General features: G+C 38.6%; 1 protein-coding gene across 4 annotated transcripts in view; it reads left to right on the top strand.

The window, feature by feature from the left end:
• The window catches only part of nrp2a (neuropilin 2a), an 87055-nt gene that overhangs the window by 28113 nt on the left and 41361 nt on the right, over positions 1–17581 (top strand). For 3 of the 4 annotated variants that reach the window (XM_079813136.1, XM_079813135.1, XM_079813137.1), the window contains exons 4-7: positions 10795–11025; positions 12648–12803; positions 13645–13814; positions 15761–15916. In XM_079813136.1, the coding sequence (XP_079669262.1) occupies positions 10795–11025; positions 12648–12803; positions 13645–13814; positions 15761–15916 (713 nt within the window). Of the gene's footprint in view, positions 1–8316; positions 8473–10794; positions 11026–12647; positions 12804–13644; positions 13815–15760; positions 15917–17581 lie in introns of those variants that run through there. The other variant, XM_079813138.1, reaches the window with a different exon arrangement.

Genomic DNA, 17581 nt, shown 5'->3' with positions numbered 1-17581 from the left:
TTTTGATCACTAGCCATTTTTGTGTTATGCTGACTTTAGGTCATGTCAGAAAAATCTATATATTTATATAATAAAACATATGCTATTAGGGCTGTTGATTTTTGCTCAATTTGCCAACAATATTACCTATAAAGCTAGAGCAGAACTGCTGTGCATCTTTGAGCAACACACAGCAGTGTTTCATTTCTGAATGAATCCGCATTTTAAGCGAATCAATCGTGTGAACCAATGATTCAATGGGTCGTTCATAAAGAGAGCCATTTAATTTATTCCTGAAGGAATCAGCCGTTTGGAATCCGCCGACTCAATGACTTACTCATTTAGAAATCTTACACCACCTACTGACAGTTTATTTAGAGTTTCGTTTCCTCAATTATTTCATATTTCCATATTAATAAAAAACCATTAAACAATTAAATGTGTAGTTCACCCAAAAATACAAATTCTGTCATCCAGCCTCATGGCCATTAAAGCCTAAAACATTATGTGTAACACACTATATGTTTGAATATTTTTTTGTAAAGCTACTTTTTGTAATGTCTATTTGGTCGTTTTCTCATTTAACATAATAATGACTTAAATGAACTTTTGGGGGTAATTTCTCAGCCAAATTTGATGTGTGATTAATTAATCGCCACATCAAGTAATTATATATATATATCATTTATCACAATTATATATATATAATAACATATTATTATATTGAATAAATTCATTTATCATTAATACTTTTTTTTATATATAAATATATACAAATAATTTAATGTAAAATATATAAATATATTTACTATAAAATATATATAATATATAACAACATTATTATATTTAATAAATGAATACATTAATATATCATTATTTTAACATTTAAATATATATATTTAATATAAAAATATATAATTTAATTAAATGAATGATTATGTAATAAAGTAGATTCATATGATATTATGTATTAATATGATTACATATAAAGGTCTTTCGTGTAAGATCTTCATGTTTGCATATTTGATGCTAAAGGCAATGACTGACTGTTCCCTTCTCTTGCACGCCACAGAATAATGGCTGTTTATCTGTTAAAATCCAGGTTTTGAGAAGTAGTTCAGAAAATCTGACTTTACAGGTTTTGAAAGATAAAGACTGCCAAAAAAGAGGAAGAAAAAACATCAACTCTCATCTTTGAACGACCTGTTGTTTATACAAACTGCTCCATTCACTGGAATAGTGGGAAAGTGTTTGCGTGGGTGAGTCTCAGCGTTTATGTCTGTTTATATAGAGAGGCGTCGCAGAGATAATGATCTCTGCTGAACACTTTCCTCCGATGCATGTTCTCTTATCCGGCACTGGAAGCGAGCATCAAACCCTCGTTCACGTTCATGCAGAAATCCCACACTGGTCTCCGGCAGACCTTCGGGTAACATGCAGTCACACTATTATGTAGACAATCTCTTGGGGCCATTACAGCCTTGATTTGGGTTGTTTGGCCTTTTACTGCTATTTTGGCTTTGAGCAACGACATGTATGAAACCTTCAAAGTTAAACAGTGCTGACAAGACCTTAAAAAAGTGGATTAGCTCATGCTTTGCTTGTTCATGGACAGAAACTGCAGAATCTCAACAGTCTCGTCTGTCATTTATAAAATGTAGTGCAAGCCCTGCACATTGTATGCTCATTCATTTTATATTTTGGCTAATTCTTGCTTTTAGTATCATTGTAATTCTCAATGGCAATTTGCAGTTACACACTTTTTTTTTTTTTTACACACAATTTCTCGTTTTGAGAGTGTGGAAAGAGCTGATGATCGGGTGGGAGTATAAACGCACTGGGAATTAAGTGGGAACAAGCCTTTGTGATGTTCCAGACACATTAATATGAATGCATTCACAGCATTGACTGATGCAGAGTGAACTGTAGCGTGTAAGGGCAATTAAAGATAAAATGTAAAAAATTCTGTCATCATGCACACAGAGAAAATGGTGTCAAAATTGTACCTTTAGGGGTACAACAGCTTGTCGCTCGGGCAGTACCCTTAAAAGGACACATTTGTACCTTTTTTTTCCCCACAAAAGGTTCATAGTTGTACCTTAAGGTAAGTATTTGTACTCTAAGGTACTAATATGCAACTTTTAGGATTAAATAGGTACAAAGATGTCCTTTTAAGGTTACCGCCCCAGCGACAAACTGTTGTACCCCTAAAGGTACAATTTTGACAAATTTTTTCTCTGTGTTATCCATTTAAGCTCATACTGTACATTGCGAGTTTCAATCTTGCTGCAAAGTTGTTTTAACCTCTGACCCTTTATCTCCCACGGTCATGTATTCCTCGATCCCGGTCCCCTCTGCTGCCCCATTTCTTTGCCCCAGTTTAGTCAGGCCAGATTGTTACCCCCAGTGGCATGTGCAGCACAACAACCCCTCCTGCCCCAGTCACATGACTCTGACGCTGTTGCTACGGTTACTGCGGAAGACTTCCCGCTGAGCAGTCTTCGGGCCCATCGCGCTGCCGTCTTCTGAGTGCACACTCAAAAGAAAGCGTTAGGAGAAGCGATCAGGGCCATAGGTCTCTAACGCTCTGGGTAACGTCAGTGCCGCCCCCAACCTGTGCTGGAGGAGCGGTCTGGAGGCTATCCTGGTCGCCCAGAGGAATTTACTGCCACTTTAACAGTTGCTTTCAATCAGGTGCCGTCTGTCTCGCTGTCTCGCTTCCTTTTCTCCTATAAAACGCCACATTTAAAGCCTTCAGCTCTAACTACTTCTTTTTAAAGCGACCAAACCCAGCTTTCTCCTAGATAGTGTTGTCATGAAATGGAGAGCAAATAGACGGATGTCTTTTTCGATTTTTCTCTTAAGCAAAAGCCGCCAGTCAGAAGAGATCTCAGCAATGCAACACATTTGCTTATATACCAAACCCAGAAGAAAATAAACTAGATAACTTAGAAGACTTTGAATGCCCAAATGGAGATTTTTTTTGGTATGGACTTGGTATGTCCAATTTTCAACTTTTTATCTAATAGTTTTGACTTTTTAAAACTAATTACGACTTACTATGTCAAAATTTAAACTTTTCATTTGATAATATTTTTATTTTATAATATTGGGAGAGATGATGCTACTTCAAATATGTACTTCTGCACACTACATCTACACTATCTAGTATACACTAGATACATAGGATGTATTAAATTGATCAAAGGTGACATTTATAATGTTACAAAAGATTTCTATTACAAATAATTGCTGAACTTTCCATTCATCAAAGATAAATGTATCACAGTTTACACAAAAATATGATAATATTTGACATTGATAATATTAAGAAATATTTCTTGAGCAGCAAATCAGCATATTATAATTTTTTCTGAAGGATCACGTGACTGAAGCCTGGAGTAATGATGCTGAAAATTCAACTTTTCCATCACAGGAATACATTTTAAAATATAGATAAATAGAAAACAGTTATTTTATATTGTAATAATAAATAAATAAATACTAATTGCCCCCTGGGGGACATAAACAGAGTTTAAGTTGAATAATAATAATTATTACCATTAATAATAATATTACCATTTTTAGTGCATTTTAAACATTTAAAACCCCAAACTTTTGAAAAGTGGGGTATTATAATCTATCTACATAGTATGTAGTGTATCCTATGCCGGGTAGCAGCTGTAAAGCGACATGTTCAATGTTCTCTACTGACTCAAGTGCTGTTCTCCATTCTTCTTCTTTCTCTAACGTAGATCCCAAAAGCAGATTTGAGACTTAAACTAGCTTAATAAGAGTCCCCGTACAGCGCTTTTCAATTGGAAGCACAGATAATCTAATAATAAATCTGTTTAATCTTACAGAACTCTATGGCAAACCATAATAAACCATAACCAATCTTCTGGGAAAATGTTCCATTTGTTATTTGCTGCTCGCTCAACATGGCAGAATGATAATTTTCCATTTATTCGTTCAATTTAACCGATAGACGTGTGTTATTTTTATTGTCTCACGTCCCGGAAGTCCTGGGATGGATGAAACACATAGAGCAGAGACGTCAGAGATTCACTGACATCAAGGTGATCTCAACCGACTGGTGAAAATGAGTGAATAATGCGGTGAGTGAACACAGACTCCGCATCCCATGAGAGGTCAGATAGAAGGAGTTGAACGAGCGACAGACAGCAGAGGGGGGAAATCCCTCGCACGCCACCCGAGTTTCTGCCCGGCAACTAACCCTTTCATTGCCACGCCTCCATCATTACCGTACGGTCAACTGTAGTGACAGGCGGGCCGCAGACACTGTACCGCAGCAGGAGGCATGTCCCGAGGAGGAGGAAGAGACTGTTTTTGGTGTGTTCATAAGCGTGAACTAATAAGCAGTAAGAGTGGGCGATCATGCATGCATGCTCCCCGTGACTGCGTTTTACACACACACACACAATGCAGTCATGCAGCGGCGGTATGCATGGGAGGGTTTGAGTGTGTGGGGCAGCCGGCCAAGTGGAGTAATAGAAGCGGACTTTGACGGGACTACCCACTGCTACTGCGTCCAGACCCACTATGTGACTTTATTTAGAACACAGACACAAACGCTTACCAAAAGCCATGGTTTCAAGCCTGGCCTGTGTCCTGTGTCATGTCTGACTTCGCCTTATGCTCGTCCTCCTTCAGTGTTTCTGTCTCCCCACTGTCATATAAATGAAAATATATAAATACTGTGGAGATGTTATGTACTTTTTATATGCTTGCATGATTTCTATATTCATGTTCATCATATTTAAACAGTACTCCAAAGTACATTGATTTTTATCATTTGAGTAGGTTCCAAACTGTTCGAAAAACATTTTAATGTATCTGGGAAAGTAGGGTAAATTGAGCCACCCCCATATCAAGAAATTTACACAATATTTTGACAGAAGCACAAGAGAAAATCGCAAAAAAATGTGTATGTATGTGTATAGCCTATATGATACACCGATCAGGCAAAACATTATGACCTAATATTGTGTTGGTCCCCCTTTTTGCTACCAAAACAGCCCTGACCCGTCGAGGCATGGACCCCTGATGTGTGCTGTGGTATGTGGCACCAATATGTTAGCAGCAGATCCTTTAAGTCCTGCAAGTTGTTAGGTGGGGCCTCCATGGATCGGACTTGTTTGTTCAGCGCATCCCACAGATTCTCGATTGGATTGAGATCTGGGGAATTTGGAGGCCAAGTCAACGCCTCAAACACGTTGATAGGACCACATGGGCCAACATTTACTATATTATAATCATAAGTAAAATGACATTCAACTTAAGACCCAGAAAGTGTATTTCGCAAAACAGCGCAACATTTCATCAATTTAAATATGCGAGACGCAGGTCAGTGAAACGATTACAAAAGCAAGTTCTTTAAAAATTGGACTTCTTTCGCTGCAGTTTTAGATTGCTGTGTCATACGTCGTGTGATGATGCAAAAGAAGTGAGACATGAGCGCAGCGGTTAAAGACGCCCGTTTAGCACGTCTTTACATTAAAAAACAAAGGAAAAGTAGTGCAGTGGAATGGAAGAATTTACCATTCTTACATTTAATTAAATTGTTATTATATCAGAATCAGCCATCATTCACCCTAATCTCTAGACAGTCTCTAGTCCTTAACCATTTTAAAACCCATTTCCTTTTTTTTAATTCACCTGGCCTAGAGGACAAAACGTGGCTCATATTTTCGTCGTTTGCAGATACATTTCCACGAATATTGATATAGGTTCCTTTGTTTGTGTAATATGGAGGCATAATGTTGCCATCCTCCACACAAGCTGCAGCAGTGATATTTCCATCACTGTGTGTGGGAGAGCGTCAGAGCGAAGGAAGCGTTTGAAAAGCAGGAAGGCTTGTGTGCGTTTGTGTGTGTGTGTTACCCTACATCTCATCTCATTTTTGCTTTCTTTCCTTCTGCTTGTGTGGCTTCTCAGGGTTTTTGTCTGTGCTCAAGTGAGCATGTGCACCCAACACATACATTTACCGCGGTACCAGCCATCATTCACGTGTGTGTTGAGTGTCACAAACATACTGGGACCTGCTGTTCATTTGGCCTGGAGTTGCATAGGTCCGCTGCTCCTCATTAGACACGTCGAGACACTGACCTCTTGACAGCCTATAAGACCTGTCTCTTCTTTTTATAGAATTCTGGGTAATTTGCTCCACTCCATACAGGCTGTTTACCACAAGGAACATTGCAGTGGAGGAAACCCGTTGGTTAGATGGTGTCACTGGTGCGAGAAACAAACACGGGAGACCACAAGTAATTTGCACATGGTTTTACTGAGAACACTCTGATTGTAGTGGCTGTGTAAGACACGAGGAGCCAGTCTCTGAGCTCCTTAAAGGGATAGTTCACCAACAAATGACAATTCTGTCATCATTTACTCAAAAAGTGATGTCATCCTCATGTAATTGCAAATCTGTAAGACTTTCTTACCGTGTTAGGCAGGAGGATCATGCTGTTCTTTTCCTTATAATGACAGTAAATATATATATATATATATATATACACACACAGTATTTTTTAATGGGGTACCCCCCATTGTAGCTCATATATAATTTTAATACATCACCATTTACACTGTTAAAAAAAGTGGCTGCTTTAAATTTGTAAGTACAATCAACTTGGATGTTTAAGTCATTTCAACTTAAAGCTGCAGTACGTAAATTTTTGGTTAATAATGATAAATTTTTGAGCAAGTACTGCACACAACAAGGCAGTATTCAAAACTATCTCCTTACCTTAGCCCAATACACACAACGGTAAACTTGTAATAATGTGTTATAACTAGAGTGGTACACTCTAAAAAAAAAAGGTTCTATATGGCACCAAAAATGGTTCTTGGCTCGTTATCATAGGGGAACCTTTTTAAGTGCTATATAGCACCAATTTTGGTGCTTCAGTGGTTCTTCAGCGGTTCTTCAGAGGTTCTTCACCGGTTCTTTGACTTAGGTGCTATATAGCACCGCTAACTAAGAACATGTTAAGATATGGTGCTATATAGCACCAAAAGTGGTTCCTCTATGATTACGACGAGAAGCTTTTTTGGTGCCATTTAGAACCTTTTTTTTTTTAGAGCGGTATGGTGGATTTCCGCAGGAAATTCAAACATGTCTTTGCATCATTAAGTCACGTCTGTATACATAAAGAAAGAGTCCGGCTAGTAGTAGTAACACACGTGAGGAGCATGTACCGTATGTTCTTCAGCGGATCATTTATAGCCTTTTCTCACAGCAGCTGGAGTAATTAAACGTATCATTTTGATGGCGGATTGTAATCCAGAAAGTCCCAAATGACATAATCAGTGAAAGCTGGAGATTCACCTGTAGTAAAAAACAAAAGGTTAGACTGTAAGGAAATTGAAATCTGCAGGTAACGCTAATAAACACTAAATACACATATTCATGCAATGTTAACATTAACAATTTGAGAACAAAGTATAACAATAATAATCATTTGCACAGTTTGATGTTATATGAGCGATCGTTAGTTGTTCCGTTGGTAGTGTGTTTTATTGTAATGTTTTGTTCCCAAAAGTGGCAGACATGTTTCTTACTTGTTCAGATGCCATTTTCCAGTGAAAATTCTTATTTAGGTTTTACTCCAAGACGTAGAATATGTGATTCTGAAGTACAGTATCCACACCGGTGCGGTCACTGACAGCAAAGCCACTCAAACTCCTCAAAACATTAGATTCAACCGCGCTGAGGAGCTGATGCACAACCATAGACTGTAAAAAAATATGGATGTAGTGTCCGTGACGTCACCCATAGGATTCAATGCGCGTCACTCCCGGATAACAGAAAATGGGCAAAAAGGCGGGATGTGGGTGGAGCTGAGGTGACGCGATGACTAATAGACAGCAGATAAATGGCTATCCACATGTCACTCAAAGTGGCCACGCCCTTAATTATGCAGAACTTGAATACTTTATATAATGTAAATGAATGAGTTATAAAAAAATTCACCCCCTCACAGTTGTCATGAAGGGCAAAATTAGCCGTATAGACCAAAACCACAATTTGTACCAGGCTGTAAACATGTTTTATTTTGCTGTAAAGTTGGACATTTTAACATGAGCTCAATGAAATTCTTCTCCTTCTGGAGCCTGTCCCTAGCGGCCAGTCGATGAATTGCAGTTTAAGTCACTTCCGTATTGGCTTCAAGAGAAACTGCGGGAGGTTGCCGCTTGTGCACAACTCACGTTCAGATGATAACTCTGCAAATAACTGCAATTGCAGGTTTCAAACAGAGGTGGCGACACAGCTTTTTGGCTTTTTAAATTGTTTAACTTATTTTGATGAGTTAAAGCCATATAAAAACATGTTGTCATAATTTATTGATTTATATGGACGCCGTGTGCTCCGGACCAAAGAAGAAAAGGATCATCCAGACTGTTACCAGCAACAAGTCCAAAAGCCAGGGTCTGTCATGGTATGGGGTTGTGTCAGTGCCCTTGGCAAAGGTAACTTGCACTTCTGTGAAGGCACCATTAATGCTGAAAAGTACTATAACTACCTAAACTACTTTAAGTTAAAGGCTGCTATAAGTCTGATTTTTAGGGAAGGGAATCAGCAACAAACTAGTGCTTCTTAGACATAATATAACCAGGTATACAACACACAAAACAGTCAGGTAATAAACAGTGTTCTTGCAACTTTATCTAAACACCAAAACAAAACAAAATAAACAAACCAAACAAAATTATGCGACAATGGATACTGAAAACCAACACACACAATGTCCATACAAAAAAGACCACCTGTGGAAGTAGGACCCAACAGTGTTCAGGATAAACAAAACACTTATAGCAAATAGTCCACAGATGCACGATACCAGTTGATGAAAGACGTAGACGATGATAAACGTGCAGGTATTCCTTACGATCCTTTGTGCTTAAGATCCAAGAGATCCACAAGGCAATGAACCTACACAGACAATAAATTGCAATCCAAGCAATCTCAGAAAGGGATGTGAATGCTAGTATCACCAAAGAGTCCTTCTACAACAGAAAATATAAACTAAACATTAGTAGTGAAACCAGTTAACAACCAATCTCAAATAACAATCACCCCAGAAAACATGAAGAATAAATGAAGAAAAAGAAAAGAAAATACTCCTTACTTTGACTGAGCTTAAAACCAAAGTTTCCCAATCAGGACTCAAAGTAGTTTGCGGCCACACAGCAGGTAAGCCATGCTTCCTCTGTCCAACAAATCTGGCTAACTCTACTACCCACCTGGGTATATACCGCCTCCTAATGCACCCTAGTGCCTCTGGTGGTGTGTAGTAGTAGTACCCTCAGTAGGAGTAAACATAGTAACAGGCCTGAGTCTGTTACAGTACATAGAGATTTTGGAGCATAATATGCTGTCTTCAAGAAGACATCTTTTCCAGGGACGTCCATGCATATTTCAACAAGACAATGCAAAACCACATTCTGCACACATTTGAAAGTCCTGGCTGCGGAGGAAGAGGGTACGGGTACTTGACTGGCCTGCCTGCAGTCCCGACCTGTCTCCAATAGAGAATGTGTGGCGCATTTTGAAGCGCATAATGCGACAACGAAGACCCCGTACTGTTGCCCACCTTAAGACTTGTTTGCAGGAAGAATGGGACAAAATTACACCTGAAACACTTCATCACTTGGTGTCTTCAGTCCCTAAACGTCTTTTAAGTGTTGTGAAAAGGAATGGCAACATTACAAAGTGGTAAATGCTTTACTGTCCCAACTTTTTTTTATATCTGTTGCAGGTCTGAATGACAGGAAAGGATGCATATTTACAAATGACATGAATTTGACCAGACAAAACATGAAATATTTTTTGTTAATATTGTCTGCAATGAAATACAAGTCAAAGTAAATTTAGAAATCCCTTCTTTTTTTTTTATTTGCGTTTTCCATACTGTCCCAACTTTTTCTGATTTGGGGTTGTATTTGTTTAGAAATTAAATGCCCACATAAAAGTACAACTGCCCCTGAAAAACAGTTCCAGAAGGCAAATATTGCCCCTTAATGAAAGAATGAATTCTGAGACTGAACATAACATCAGGGAACACCATAAGTTGCAATTTTTATAATATTATTTTCCCTAAATACGGCTCTGGTCCATCCTCCAATGATCTTTGATCCAGTAGCACTGTTAGCACCTTATATAGGTTTGTCTCTACCACATTTGAGTGCAAGGTGCACCGTGCATAATCTGTATACTTTACAAACTACGTCCATCTTCTGCCACCCACTTAGTCTTGTTTGTTTGGTGTAATCTCTCTCTCTGTCTCTCTCGCTCCCCTCTGCCTCATATTTACGCTTGTTTTCGCCATCTCTCTTCCGCTCTGCATTCAGATGGCGTGCCAAACGCGGTGGCATCGCGAACAGGGGAGTGGAGAGGTTGAACAGCAGTTTGAAATGTGAATTAGAGGGGAAGAGGGGCGTGCGAGAGCTCTCTGAGGCCAGGAATCAGTAACCACGCTTTCATTTTATGACATTCTCTTGCTCGAGTCTGTCTGGTGAACACATGCACAGAATAGCACGATATCACACCGCTGAACAAGAGCAGAAGCGTTCACCAGAATATCCCCAAAGGTTTCAAGTGTGTGAGGAACTGCTTACTTTTGGAAATGTGTCTCATGAACAAAAACATATGTACAGCAGATGTTTTGGTTTGAATTTACAACCTGAAATTATTCATCGATTCTGAGCTAAGGATAAATGTAGTAAGCAGCACTAATGAATGACTGTCTGTCAGAGTTATCTGAGTCCATGTTTCTCTTTTGTGTCGCTCAGGAGCCGAGCACTGTTTCCGTAATTTCAGTGCTCCAACTGGAGTGATTGAGTCTCCCGGTTTCCCTGACAAGTACCCTCATAATTTGGAGTGCTCCTTCATCATCATCGCTCCTCCTCAGACGGAGGTCACACTCACCTTCCAGACCTTTGACCTGGAGAACGACCCTTTGCTGATGGGGGAAGGAGAATGCAAGTACGATTGGCTGGATGTTTGGGACGGTCTACCACAAGGTTAGTATCTATCTATCGTTCTATCTATCATCTATCTTTCGTTCTAACTTTCGTTCTATCTATCATCTGTTGGGGTAACAGCTAAGGAACCAGGACCAGTAGTGAAAAATGAAGACCAAGAGTCAGGAGTGTAATTAATTAAAGAAATATTTACTGAAGAATAGTTTGCAGTTTCATCAGCAGAAGCCAGCTTCAAGTCTCACAAGGAGTTTGTAGGCCGTGCTCCCTCTACCAGTCTCCCCGCCTCCACCTATCGTACATACAATTTCTGAACAGTTATACTGTTTTCAAGGTCTAGCCACGTCATAACTGCAAGTTGAATGATTCTGATTGGCTCAGAGAAAATGCACAGTCACTGTAAATTTCCACACAAGGATAGATAGCAGAGCATATCACTAAACTAGGTAGACTAGTTGTCGCCCCATCACTAGAATTAGATCATTGTTGACCTCGGAGGTTGCAGAAAGGCGTCTTCAGGTCTGGTGTTGTGTGCAGAAAATGTCCATCTTCAATATTGGGCCTGCACAGATCATGCAACGCACACACACAAAAGCTCCCTAGAATCACAGCTCTCCCAAGGTTGGAGAGTCTTAACTAACTATCAACAAAAAACACTTCACCAAAACATCCTGATAACATGTGCTTTTCTCTCAGTGAGTAATAGTACAATTGTATTCATACAATTCTTTTGGGTTTCAGTAAAAGGAAATATAAAATTAAAGACAAATCCATATTTCATCTCTGGAAGCAATCACCACTCAGAGACAGAATACAAACTTGAGAAAATATAAAGGAAGAAACAATCATTGGTCCTCTTTATTTAAGCAAAATCATAACTGGAAAGAATCATTAAAGTCATAATAATTATATAGGAGGATGAATATTGATTGAGGCTTTGATTATGAATTGAAGTAGGATATACATATATATATATATATATATACATACATCATTGAATTGAAGCGGCGGTAGATTCCAGAATCTTTCACATCTATCTTTCGTTCTATCTATCTATCGTTCTATCACCTATCACCTATTCTATCATTGTATCATTATCGTACCGTGCAAACTGTTTTCAACATTGATAATAATAAGAAATATTTCTTGGGCAGCAAGTACCGTATTTTTGATCAATTCAGTCTTGGTGAGCATAATAGACTTTCAGAAGCATCTTACCGACCCGTCACCCCAAACTTTTGAATGGTATTTTGTGATTTCTTAAAGATTTTCCTTTCACCTTTTTCCTTCATATCTTTTATCAAGGAACACAAATAGTGTTTGGAAGATAGCGTTCATGCTATTGTGAACATCTCAGCTACTTACACAGCAACCCAAATCTATACACTTCCCATCTCACACGCTATCAATCTGGGCTCAAACTCAGCTCTTGTTTTGCTGACATCCAGGGATCATAGGAGCAAGAGAAAGGGACAGTAAATCAGGGATAAGTAGGAGAGAAATCAGAGGAATACCGTGAGGAAAGCTCGTAATCCATGGAGCTGGGGGAATTTGAGGCACGTAATGCCTCAGCAGATCCACTTCACACTGAGAAACGGCTTTAAACTCTCCAACTGATCTGGGATCAGCTAATTTTCCCCTTTCCAACATTTTCATGTGTTCAGTGGGACCCCTGATTGGAAGATACTGTGGGACGAAGATTCCTCCAGAGATACAATCTTCCACTGGTCTTCTGTCGCTTTCCTTCCACACTGACATGGCTGTGGCCAAAGATGGTTTCTCTGCCCGCTATAACATGACTCACAAGGAAGTTAGTGACAGTAAGTATAATTTGTGTTTTCTAAAGGTTAAGTGTATCACTTTCTGACCATGTCAGTTGCCTTTTTCAACAACTATAGGTAAACATTGCTCTTTGTTTGAGCATCCTCACCAGCCCAACTTAGTTACAGACCTATGGTGTGAGTTTGGGGGTGGGACTATTTATTTGGATGACGGGGAAGTGTTGAAATAGATCACATTTGAAATCACATTTGTGACTTTTTTCCTTGCAATTACAAGTTTATATCTTGCAATTCTGCCTTTTCCCCCCTCAGAATTGAGTTTATATCTATTTGGAATTTATCGATCTCAATCGTTAGTTTATATCTCGCAATTCTGACTTTATTTCTTGCAATTCCGAGTTTATTTCTGTTTATATCTAGACTCACAATTACGAGTAAAAAAATTCAAAATCGTGGAGATATAAAATAGCAATTGCTAGTGAAAAAGTCAGAATTGTGAAGTAAATTGCGAGAAAAAGTCTATTAAAAAAGTTATTCACAATTCTGATGTTTTTCTCACAAATGAGAGTATATGTCTTGCTATTCCAATTTTATAACTCACAATTCTGAATTATTTCCCTCAGAATTGTGAGATATAAACTTGCAGTTGTGAGAAAAATGTTTCTAAGTTTATAATTCGCAAATCCGATTTTATAAGTTGCAATTCTTAAATGTTAAATATAAACTCGCAATTGCCAGTTTTAAAGTCCGAATTGCAAGATAAAAACTTGCAATTATGAGAAAAAAAGTCAGAATTGTGAGATTTTGCCACAAACAATCTTCCATAGAAATGACATGAAATGGCAGTTTGTCTTCATATCTCTCTTTCTCTCTCATTCAGCGTTTCACTGTAGCAATGCATTTGGAATGGAGTCTAGTAAGATCTCTGATGATCAGATTTCGGCCTCCACCTCGTTTTATGATGGTCGCTGGCAGCCCCGTCAGGCCCGTCTGAACAATGAGGACAACGCCTGGACGCCTGGTGAGGACAGCAACAAGGAATACATTCAGGTGAGCCAATCACACATTACAGCTTATTGGTGCATTTGACAAACCTGCAACATTTCATTTTTATTAGATGATATATTTCATTCAAAAAACGATGTGGTGATGGAAATACGATTTGTTCAATTGGTCTCATTCCTGAAATAGTAACAGCAAAAAATGTTCAGTGTAATTGTTCCGAAACCATTTTTACATAAAATGTCACACTGAACTAAATGGTTTTACGAATGATTTACAGCAAACAGACATTTTGTTCTGCTTGTATTTTATGAGTGTCATTCGGCTAATGAACTATTAAAAATATGTCTTTTCAAATATAGACATGAACCTTAAAGTCAACATGAACTCAAAATCAGCCGTCTTTAGGCACAACCACTAGCTGGAGTGCCCATGATCTCCACCAGAGGGCACTCCTTCTTTCTCCTTTATCTCACCATGAACTACATTTCCCGTAACCCATTGCCTGGAATAATCATGTTTCGATTACTTCCACCTGTGTGTTATTATCTTGTTTACTCTCGCTATTTAAGCCCTGTGTATTCACTCATTCTATGCAAAGTCTTGTATTTGTTACACTGCAATTCTGAGCGTTATCTTGGTTTCCTGTGTCTTGGTTTTTGATTCTCTGCCCGTTGTTCTGGATTGCCCCTTTTTCCTGTGTTTTCTGTTGTGTATTTGGATTGTTTGCCTGTGTTTTATTTGTTCTTGTGATGGCAAAGCTGTATTCTCTGCAGACATAACTCTTTGATGAATATAATTATCTGATGAATAATTACTCTTATTTGGAATAGAAATCGTTTGTAACATTATACATTTCTTAACTGTAATTTTTGATCAATTTAATGCATCTTTGCTGAATAGAAATATAAATTTCTAGCATAGTTTCACCTGGAAATATGTAATATTATGAATGAAAAATTGGTTGCAACCTTGCTTTACGCTGACCTTAAGATATTAAAACATAATAAGCGATTCGGTCCCTCACAGCCTCATTTTCATTTGCGTCACATTAATATGGCATTTACCCCGTCCTTGCTGCATTCACTTTATTCCACTGGGATTCTCAATCTCTCTCTCTCACACACACACACACACACACACACACACACACACACACACACACACACACACACACACACACACACACACACACACACACACACACACACACACACACACACACACACACACACACACACACACACACACACACACACACACACACACACACACACACACACGTGTGGTATATTCTTACACTCCACTACATTTCCAGAACCTTCTACACCCTGTATAGAGCACTCCATCTTGCCCGTCAGCATACGCCCCTTAGCTTGAGCGCTGCGTTTGTTGTGTTGGTGCAGACCGATGATGCATGGAAGGTTGCTGTGATGCTAACTGCTCGATGATGGATGAGGACAGTCTAGAGAAATCCGTAGCTAGCAACCTTCTCCAGTGCTATTGATTTCAGAGTTCGTACCGTCCCTTCTAACACCCCTCACCTGCATCCAGGATCCTGATAGCATGAGGGTCTGGGAGCCTTTCCTTCTTACATTTGACAGATGAGCAAAGACGGCATTGCTGACATGTGTAGAGGTCAGGGAGTTTTAATTAGATTAGCCTGTTTAGTGTGTCTATAGATGGGTTTCATGCTGAAGTGTAAAGTGTAGGTATGGTTCGCCGTGGTAAACTCACTGTTGAGGAACTTATTCTTTAAAATAGCTCCCTTTTATCCAGTCACAGATATTGTGTTACTAGGACGAATAAACTTGTCCTCCACATCCTGTCAATACATGCTCAAGATTTATTTATTAAAGGCAAAGGAAATGCTCATTACTCACATCAGAAATCCTCATTGATCGGCTGTCGAAAGAAACTAAATTTGGTCCGATCAGTCGGGCTTTGTTATCGCTCCCCATTTCCCACTTTCATCAATCACCTTCCTTTCCCAGGTGGATCTTCAGTTCCTCAAGGTTCTGACCGGGATCGCTACCCAAGGAGCCATCTCCAAGGAGACCCTTAAGTCCTACTACGTCACCACCTTCAAACTGGAAGTCAGCACTAATGGAGAGGACTGGATGATCTATCGGCATGGCAAAAACCATAAGGCAAGGACTCAATGCAATACATTTGTGTTCTATAAGTGGCAAAAGACCACAACTACAATAAAATAACTGATTTGTATTGTAGGAGCAACACCTAATAACCAGGGGCTGGATTCACCAAAATCTACTTGGAAAAAATTATGTTGCAAGAGTAGAATAGCATTTAATCCTGCATTTATCTTTTTTAGATAGCAGGTAAATCTACCTTTGGGAATATTTTATATTCAAATAGTAGTAGACCTATTTGTGATCATTTGCAAAGAACATAAGTAAAAAAATAAGAAAATTCGGTAACACTTTAGTTTAGGCTCCAGTTCTCACTATTAACTAGTTGCTCATTAGCATGCATATTACTAGGATATTGGCTGTTTATTAGTACTTATAAAGCACATATTAATGCCTTATTCTGCATGACCATATTCTATATTCCTAATCTTACCAATACCTAAACTTACTGACTATTAATGAGCTGTAATTAGGAGTTAACTGAGGCAAAAGTCATAGTAAATAGTTTGTTAATAGTGAGAATTGGACCCTAGACTAAAGTGTAATCGAAAATTCTTAAGTCTTTTTCGGAAAACAAAATATTCTTTTTTTTTCAGGTAATAAAGACTAAAATACTAGTTTAACCGGTTAATGTCAGCCCCCTTGAGCATAGATCTGACCTTAAATGGACTCAAAAATTAAAATAATTTAGAGTTGATTTCACAAAAGCTAAGCCTGCTAAAATTATTTGAAGTAATGTCCAATATCAAAACAGGTTTCATTGGTTGGATATTGAGTATTTAAGCTTTCGAATGATACCTAATTTATGATGATTTCTAAATGATGTGATAGAGAAAAAAGGCAATTATAAAGCATGCCAAGTGTACCACTGAGAGTTAGAAGGCTATAATTTAGAAACTTAAGAAAGTTTTGTGAATCCACCCAGGTCACATAAACACAAACCCAACAATCCACAAAGAAGACCTATGTTTTGTGGACCAAGAAGTTGAACTACATATTATACTAAAAGATTTTAGCCACCATCCCTTCCCAATCTATCATTAGACCTTTGTTTTCACTAAAAATGTGTACTTAAATGGATATATGGATTGTTCTAGTGGAATCAGTGGTTAAATATTCTGTTTTAGCACAAATCTATTGTAATGAATTAACTTAAGCTGCTCTAGGAGGCAGTTGAGCATCTGCAGGAAGAAGGAACTCCAGTTCAAGATTAAATTTGTTGGTCTGAACAGAGAAAGTGACATGGGAACAAGTTGAGAGATGGTTATCTGGTGGTGGAAAACAATGAGGCCCTTTATGCACCCTTATCTCTCTGGCCGTTCTTAATGCCTGTGAGCTACCTGCCGTAAACACACCTGTGTGACCGGTCACACCTGGACCAGCGTGGGATACGCTGATACGTGTTCATACATTATCGGAATTCAAGGTTTTGACCCATTTGAAGACCAGAAAAGACTGCTTTTCAAATCATTTTTTTCCTTTCTAGACTGATCCTATTAAGACTTGTATGAATTTTGTTTTTGAAGGAGGCAGGAATTTCCCAAATTCAATCACAGAGCTTTGGACAACCCTCAGTAACTCAGTAAAAATATTTAAGACGGATATAGAGCATTTGGGCTGTGAAGATTATTGCGGCAAAGTCAAATTATGATGAGGACATAA

The sequence above is a fragment of the Gobio gobio genome (genome assembly GCF_949357685.1).
Source record: "Gobio gobio genome assembly, chromosome: 3".
Lineage (NCBI taxonomy): Eukaryota > Metazoa > Chordata > Actinopteri > Cypriniformes > Gobionidae > Gobio > Gobio gobio.
Note: the sequence above shows the minus strand (reverse complement) of the source record. Positions and strands in the feature narration are given on the sequence as shown.